The 9,351-nt window shown below is 35.3% G+C and overlaps 2 protein-coding genes across 2 annotated transcripts in view; one reads left to right on the top strand and one right to left on the bottom strand.

The window, feature by feature from the left end:
* LOC137623819 (U-scoloptoxin(19)-Tl1a-like) overlaps positions 1 to 9,351 on the bottom strand; it is a 192,497-nt gene that overhangs the window by 83,181 nt on the left and 99,965 nt on the right. The window lies entirely within an intron of this gene.
* Positions 3,788 to 4,390, top strand: LOC137623585 (protein FAM200C-like). Its single transcript, XM_068354417.1, has 2 exons — positions 3,788 to 3,913; positions 4,004 to 4,390. The coding sequence occupies exons 1-2, from the start codon at positions 3,788 to 3,790 to the stop codon at positions 4,388 to 4,390; spliced, it is 513 nt and encodes a 170-aa protein (XP_068210518.1).

Raw genomic sequence — 9,351 nt, 5'->3', positions numbered from 1 at the left:
TGTGCATAAAGGTATAAAGTTGATAAGTCATTCATTCCTGCAACTTTACTTGTTCTTGTGAATAATAGAATCAAGCAAACTAATATTCTAGTGCATATCTCTACCTTAAAACACCTGATAGCTCTTCAGGTGACCCCACGCCCTCTTCCACCTTTATATCTGTGGTTATTCAGATGTTAGTCCTTTGTTACCCATTGTTACCAACCCATCGAAGTTAGAGGTCCAAGGGTGTGCATGTTAGAAGAAACACAGCAATAAACGGGCTGTTGTGTTTAGTGACGCCCTTTGATACTGGGGTAAAAAGTGCAAGTCCTCAAGGACATAGGGCCGTTCAATTTCACCACAATTACCTCTCCCCTATGCTACAGTTTATGCCCAAAAGATTACGAAGAAATGACTCATCTACAGAACCCAAGACGTGTATGTATGAAGGAATTGATGAGCCAACTCTCCTTTAGGGAAGATGTGTGAATTTTGAATTGCGCATAAAATAAATTGAACTTACATGAACTTAGTTCCGGCAAAAGGGTAAGGAGAAAAAAGTGGACATACCTAACACTGCAGAAAATGATAAGAAAACTGAGATAGATCAGAGCAATTTGAGCACTTTCATCATGTGGGAAGATTGGACAACAATAAGTCGGTGAAAAGATACCATAAATTAAGGTGTTGGGAAAGAGGATGAGATGGAGATCTTGGGGATGAATGGAAGAGGTACAAGATATTGGAGCGGAAAGACCTCAATATCACAGAAAGTGCACGGGAGAGATGAAGCACAGTGGTACATTAAGGGAAGGAAGTTTGGTGCACTGTTACATAACCTTCTACAGTGTATACAGTACCTAATGTTAAGGAAATTTTCTGCAAAGGGAGATCATCCACGATTTAGTAGTTTAAGTATGATTGTGACAGGAACTGGAGTTTATTTTCTACTGAGCCACTCCCTAACAGAGGAAACCAATACTGCATAGTGAAAAATACTGAAAATTTTCCTCTTTTTGAATACCATTGGATGAATTCCGACACTAGCATTCATCTGAAAGATCCGAAGAATGTTCAATAGCATTATTTCATAAGTTTATAACAACTCAACACCTTACCAAATAATCAAGAAAGGCTGGGAGTGGCATATGGCACATAACACTGATTTACAAAGAAATTGAGGCAAGCACAAAAATACCCCTTTTTACCTAATTTGGGGATGCTGAATTCAAATTTCAAATTCGTTTTTACTCATCACCTTTAGTTTTTTTTCGATATGCATAGTGTGCATTTTGTGCATATACGGTACATAAAGGCATATATGCATTCAGGGTTAATTCTAATATTGTGAGACTTATGGCTTATTTTTTAGTTATTATGCACTAAATGTAAGTGATTGCATTACATTATATATATAATTATATATCAAGACGGATTTTGGCAGTTAGGGCAGAAGGTCTCAATCCACTCTCAGTAGTGCTCTGGCAGTCATTGGAAGAGGTTGTCTCGCAGGTGGCGCAGCAGGTTGGTGTCCCTCAACTATCGTGTTACACATCTTTTGGGTAGCCAAATATTAGCATTACATTCTCCAATGCACATTTTATTGCCTTGCATATGATTTAGTTTTAATATGTTATATCTTCAGATTCTCCAAAGGCTTCAAGCACATCAAAACATCGAAGATGCCTCAACAAAGCCAATTCTTTCTGCTACGTGTGTGGGGACTTCAAAACAGTTGCACAGCATCGAACCATCACTTCCGTCCTCAGAACCGCCTACTTTCACTATATTGACTATAAAATAGGTGATCAGGACAAGTCTTGGGCTCCACACATCTGTTGTAAACCCTGCTACAATGGACTAACTGCATGGTTTAATGGCAAGAAAGCGGCTTTCAACTGTGCAGTCCCGATGGTTTGGAGAGAGCCACGAAGCCACGCAGATGATTATTTTTGTTTAACTAATATAACTGGTTTCATTGCATCTTCTAGGAAAAAGATCAAATATCCCAACCTTCCATCTGCTATGAGACCCGTTCCCCATTCAGATGATCTTCCTGTACCCACACCTACAGTAAATAAGGATCTTCTTTCCTCATCAGATGAAGAAATGCCATCAAGGGAGGATTCTGCCGAGTCAATATCTTTGGAAGATATTGAGTCTACATATTCAGGCAACGAGCCACACTGGATCACGCAAGAAGACCTGAATGATCTTGCTCGTGATTTGTATCTGTCAAAACAGCAGTCAGAGCTCTTGGCTTCTCGGCTTAGACGGTGGAACCTAGTCCAGGAAGATGTAAGGATCACCAGTCTCAGGAATCGGAACAAAGACCTTGCTTCCTTTTTCGACATGGAAAACAAGCTGTGCTACAGCACAAACATACCTGGATTGTTCACATCCCTTGGTTTGCCACATAATCCTTCAGACTGGCGTCTTTTCATAGACTCTTCCAAGCGAAGTCTCAAGGCTGTGCTTCTGCACAACGGGAATAAATATCCCAGCATTCCCATTGCACACTCTGTCCATCTAAAGGAGTCCTATGACAATATGGAGCTTCTTTTAGAAGCTATTAAGTACAGCGAGTACCAATGGAGTCCGTGTGGGGACCTCAAGGTCATTGGTCTTCTTATGGGTATGCAAGCGGGCTTCACAAAGTACTGTTGTTTTCTCTGTCTCTGGGATAGTCAAGCTGTATCCCAGCATTACAAGCAGAAAGACCGGGGGTCTAGAAGCACTTTTGTTCCTGGCGAACACAGCGTCAAGGGTAATCCTCTGGTGGACATGAATAAGGTGCTTCTTCCTCCTCTTCACACCAAACTTGGTTTGATGAAAAATTTCATGAAGGCAAAAATGGTGCTGCCTTCCAACACTTGTCTACTGTGTTCCCAGGTGTTAGTGCTGCTAAGCTCAAAGAAGGCATCTTTGTCGGACCTCAGATCCGAGAAGTGCTGAAGGATACTGATTTGGAGGAGCTTCTGAACTTAACGGAACTGAGAGCATGGGAAGCATTCAAGTCAGTCTGTAGTGGCTTCCTTGGTAACACACGCGTACCAGATTACCAAGCCTGTATTAAAAAGTTGATAAAGTCTTACGAGGATATGGGGTGCCGAATGTCACTCAAGATTCATTTTTTCCATTCCCACCTCAACTTCTTCCCGCCAAACCTTGGAGCAGTGAGTGATGAGCATGGAGAAAGATTCCACCAAGACATTACGAAGATGGAGAGCAACTATCAAAGCAAATGGAACCCTGGCATGATGGGAGACATCTGCTGGATACTCTTGCGTGACATCCCGGAGGCAAAAAACACCAGATCTTCTAAGAAAACACACTTTTGACTGTCTGTGGTACTATGAATTGTGTAATTGTGTCATCCAAGTATATTGATTCAATCAGTGTTCTTTATCTATCCTGTTTTATCTGTTATAAGCTGCTGCAACTCTTGAAATGTGCACATATATTCTCTGTTTATACAAGTGGTTCCCAAATAGGGGTAAATTACCCCACTTGGGGTAATTTAACTTTTGTTGGGGGGTAATGACAGCTTTTATTTTGACAGGTGCTGAATAAATATATATATACATATACATACATATTCATATGTGTGTGTGTGTATGTATATATATATATATATATATATATATATATATATATATATATATATATATATATATATGTGTGTGTGTGTGTGTTTGTGTGTATTATTATTGAAAAGAGTAAAAATTTAAATATTAGCGAACGCCCAGTATCTCCCACCGGCTATTAGTTGTCACTTAAGAGGAGGTTAGAGATTGGAGTAAGCATGGCTGAAATTATATGTGGACCTAACCAAGCTGACAGATTTAAATGGGTACCACTATCCAACAACACAATTAAGCGTAGGATAGATAAACTGCCAAATGATATCAAAGATCAATTAATTCCACTGGTAAAAAACAATGGTATCTTGGCCATGTAACTGGCTGCAACAACTAATGTTGCTAGTATGCACAATTAATGGTATACATCCGGTACTAAGGAAAGGGAAATAGAAGAAGAAACCACTAAAAAGGATGTAGATGAATTAAAAAAAGTAGATGCATTTCTTAATGAACCAGATGGGCAACTAGATTGGGTAAACTGCACTGGAGTTTCAACAGATGGGGCGCCATCTATGCTAGGTGTTAACTCGGGATTTTTGTCGCATGTGAAAAAGGAGAATCCTTCAGTTATTGCAACACACAGTATTATCCATCATCAAGCACTGGTAGTAAAGCTTTTGCAACCTGATTTGGAGGTGATGTGTGACATCATGAAAATAGTTAATTACATCAAGTCGAGTGCTTTAAACTCGAAACTGTTTAGTTCTTTGTGTGGGAATATTGATTCTGAACATCACTGTCTGTTGTTTTATGCTCCAATCTGATGGCCATCCCGAGAAATTGTTGTCGAAGGGGTATTTCAGCTCAAAACTGAGAAAGAAATGTTTTTGGACGATAAGGGGTCACAATTTAGCTCTGAAACTGAAGGATCCAAACTGGATTTTCATTCTGTGCTATTTAGTGGACATATTTTCGCATATAAATGCCTCGAACACCACTGCAAGTACCAGAAGAAAACGTTATCTCATTGAATGAAGGAAATTCAAGCATTCCGTAGCAAACTGCTGCATTCCCCAAGTTAGGGGAATTTTTGGAAGATACAGATTCTGTACCCTTGAGTGGTATGCGGAATATAATGAGTGCACGTTTAAATAGCCTGCGTCTGAGGATGGAAGAATATTTCCCTGAAATTAACCATGCTTCTATTCAGAATCCATTCAAATGTAACACTGAACATCTGCCAGACAAACCAAATGGACTCGCATAAGAAAATACTTGAAATAAAAGCAAGCAATCTAATACAAATGGAATTTAACTCTATCTTCATTCTGGATTAGCAATAACAAAGACTTCAAGCAGAAAAAATGCTTTTACCATTTAATTCAACTTGCATGTGTGAGGCCAGCTTTCCAGCTCTTTTGACCATCCGAAGCAAGGAGAGAAATTGATTAGACTCAGAAAATGACATCAGATGTGCCCTTACAAAACTAGATCCACGCATTACTGAAATGATCTCAAAGTTGTCATTTTTCACACTACTGAAGATTTTTATAAGTACATGTATATTTATTTCCCACATATTTACAACTGGCGTGATTAGTTACAAGAAATTATTCTATTTATTTCCAGTAGAAGTATTTATTTGTCATTTTCACTCTGATGAACATTATTTTAATTATATATTTTCCCAATTTATTTTCAACCTTATTATATGTATGCATTTTTTATGTTAATTTTCGACAGAAATAATATTACTTCTTGATATATTTGTTTCAAAAATAATTGAATAAAGGAAGGTTCAACCAACTAAACGTTAGTTTTACAATAATCATGTTCAAAATTATAGATATGGTGCGGGGGTAACAAGAATTCTGCTAGCCAAGATTTTGGAAAAAAGTGGGGTAATGAACAAAAGTATTTGGGAACCGTTGGAACTTTATACTAAAGTGAGACTATTTAAAAGCCAGAAAACTACAGGTGATAGAGCAAAACTATTTATAAATTTGAATTCAGCACACCCAAATTAGCAAAAAGCACCTATCCCCATTCTTGCCTCAGACCAATTTTTATTTATTTAATTTTTATTTTTTTGTAAACCAGTGTAATTTGTTCGAATAAAGGTAGTTTTAATAGATTGGTTATATACTGTATGAATAACAATCGAAAACCTTCTTACCTATTTCATGAGAAAGGTGAGGGGCGATATTAACAACACTAAGTAGTCAGGGCTTACCTGTGGAATGAAATATAAGTCATGATATAAAGCCATTTTTAGTAAGAATGAGAAAACTTTATAAAATAAGCTTCCCAAAACATTTTTCACCAGTTATAATTGTTCGAAGAAAGGAAAATATATTCTGAGTTACACAAGGAATTCAAGAGAAATGTTAATAAAGTAAGCTTACCAAAACATTTTTTCACCCACTGAACGTTGTTTATGGATAGGAAAATATATTTTGAGTTGGCAAGGAATTCAAATGTTTACAAATTAAGCTTACCAAAACATTTTTTCACCCACTTAACGTTGTTTATGGATAAGAAAATATATTCTGAGTTGGCAAGGAATTCAAATGCTCACAAAGTAAGCTTACCAAAACATTTTTCACCTAGTTTAAGTTGTTAAAGGAAAGGAAAATATATTTTGAGTTAGCAAGGAATTTAAACGTTCCAAAAAGCAGTTCTAACAGTTTAAATCTTGTAAATTACAAACTGAATTAAAGACATAGCATATGCAAAGCTGTCATTATTTAACTAAGTTCAAAACAGATTTCCATGTAATTAAAAGAAAATGCAGAATGAGGAAAACATCCGAAAAAAAGAAACTTTGCAATGAAATTAATTTACTTGAGCAGCAACTCCCACCACCCTCTTGTCCAAGACATATATTGTTTTGAAATAACATTATTAACATGATAAAAAAAACTCTTGAAGAAAATAGAGCATATAAAAAATAACTTTACAAGACCAATACTTCTTAGCAACACAGGAATTTGTATAAGCAGTTTCAACATTATTACAACTGAGCGAATGGAACAGACACACATACAAGGAAGCCTAAAAGCCATATGCAATTAAATAAACAGTATTTTAAAATACAGCCTTGTGAAAGTTTAATGAATATAACGTAAACTATACTATATAGGCTTAATTGTTAATTCTAATTCAGATTATAAAAAGTTAGCCCTGATTAATTCCAATATGAGTTTATCCGAAAAATTGCAACTTTAAAATTATACTAAATTCCTGGCTTAACACTAAAAATTGTTAAATAAATGAGAGAGAGAGAGAGAGAGAGAGAGAGAGAGAGAGAGAGAGAGAGAGAGAGAGAGAGAGAGAGAGAGGAGAGAGAGAGAGAGAGGAGAGAGAGAGAGAGAGAGAGAGAGAGAGAGAGAGAGAGAGAGAGAGAGAGAGAGAGAGAGAGAGAGAGAGGGGGGGTATGAACGAGCATCACTAACAAGGCATAAAGGATAACTTTATAACCCTATGAAGTCCACCTGCTATTCCTCACACTAATTGGCGGGATGCAGAGTTAGGCAATACTATATTTTAGTAACGTTGGTATCACTACGGTGTGTGTATGTATGTGGGTGTGTGGGTGTATGTATGTATGTGGGTGTGTGGGTGTATGTATGTATGTGGGTGTGTGGGTGTATGTATGTATGTGGGTGTGTGGGTGTATGTATGTATGTGGGTGTGTGGGTGTATGTATGTATGAATGTGCGTGTGTGTCTGTGTGTCTGCGTGTGTGCATATATGAATATATATATATATATATATATATATACATATATATATATATATATATATATATATATATATATATATATATATATATGAATATGTATATATATACATATATATATATATATATATATATATATATATATATATATACACACATACATATGTATATACTGTATATATATATATACATATATATATATATATATATATATATATATATATATATATATATGTGTGTGTGTGTGTGTGTGTATATATATTATATATATAATCTTTTTTCTTTCATATAAGCCGCGAATACCTTTAATATCAAATTCGCTCTGCCACTAATATATATAATATATACATATACATATATATATATATATATATATATATATATATATATATATATATATATATGTATATATATATATATATATATATATATATATATATATCACATCCATATATTTATATTTATATATATACATATATAATACAAATATATATATATATATATATATATATATATATATATATATATACATATATATATATATATATATATATATATATATATATATATATATAATTAACGTCAGTTGAATTAAGTTGAGAAGCGCATATAAGCGAAAAACTCTGAAAACGAGTAATGGTTGAAAGCCAGAAGTGGAATAAGTATATTTCAAGAATGGAATATTCAAAGACGGAATCAGCAATTGGGCTTTAATGGTTACAGGATAGTCGAAAAATGGAATAAAAGTGGTAGGATGAAGACATGGGAGAATTAGTAAAGGAAAATTAGATACAATTTGGGGTACAAATGCAAGACAAAAGGGAAGACTGTGTGCTGAAAAAACAGGAAGGTGGATAGGAAAATGAAAAGGAAAGTGAGAGAGAGAATGAATGCAAGAATAAAAAAAAATACTAATGGTGATAAGCTGGCTGTAGTGAATGCAGTACTTGGTTGATGAAGACTATTTTGAAGGTTTGCTCTTTTCAATAAAACGGAAGGGAGTAAAAGATGAACGACACTAGATTGCAAGGGATTTGAGACAGGCAAGTTTGAGGACGACATTTAAAGAAACATTAGGCGGTTGAAGAACTGAAAGACGTGGGATTGAATGAGGAAAAGCTGACAAAGGAACTGAATAGAAGAATAATTGCTTTAGAAAAAAAAGTTGACAATGGAGACCACTACAGTTATACATACATACATACATATACCAAGGCACTTCCCCAAATTTTGGGGGATAGCCGACATCAACAAATGAAACAAAAACAAAAGGGGGACCTCTACTCTCTACGTTCCTCCCAGCCTGTATCTACAATCCTGTGAGACATCGACATTACAGTTATAGGAACATAAAGTTATTTACTAACAGTATACATGGGAATGGTAGGATTTGAGAATTTAAAAAATGTGGCAAGAATAAAAATTCGGGGGAAAATTTATTTCTATGAAACTGATGTGCATAGAGAAATAGAGAGATGCAGCAGTGAGGAGCATGCAATGACCAAAATAAGTTCGATGGAATATGTTAAATTGCAATATTATGAATGGTGAAGATGTTTAGTATAATACCAAGTCATTGGGAGTAATCAAAAGTAAACTATTTATGATGGACAAAGCAGACGCAAGTTAAAAGTTGTTTAAGAAATTGGATCATGAATGGAGTGTGGAATGGTTGATGGTTACAGATCATACAAGTCTGATATTACAGTATTTAAAAACTGCAGAAACTAAGGGATTATTTTAAAAGTGTAATGAGTGTTACTACTGTATACATAGTGGAAAATGTAAAACTCACTTTAAATAATACAAAAATACTGCAGTATGATATTCAGATGATAAATGAAGGAAGTCATAGAAGAAAAGCAAAACAACATAAGTAATAGGATGTATGTTTAAAAGATGAAGCGTCTAGGGAAGCCAAGGTTGCAATGTATTAAAGAACTGTTGCACTTAAGATAGTGTGTGTGTGTGTGGTGAGGTTTAGGGGAAAAGCAACGGTTGAAGCTGTCGAAATAAGGCTGAAGAAAACTGAAAATGGGATAA

Source organism: Palaemon carinicauda, chromosome 30 (assembly GCF_036898095.1).
Source record: "Palaemon carinicauda isolate YSFRI2023 chromosome 30, ASM3689809v2, whole genome shotgun sequence".
Lineage (NCBI taxonomy): Eukaryota > Metazoa > Arthropoda > Malacostraca > Decapoda > Palaemonidae > Palaemon > Palaemon carinicauda.
The sequence above is the reverse complement of the archived record's forward strand: the minus strand, read 5'-3'. Positions and strand labels throughout refer to the sequence as shown.

Coding starts and splice junctions, on each gene's coding strand:
- LOC137623585 (XM_068354417.1), top strand. CDS start 3,788: ATGGCTGAAATTATATGTGGACCTAACCAAGCTGACAGATTTAAATGG. Junction 3,914..4,003: donor AAGATCAATTAATTCCACTG/GTAAAAAACAAT, acceptor TCCGGTACTAAG/GAAAGGGAAATAGAAGAAGA.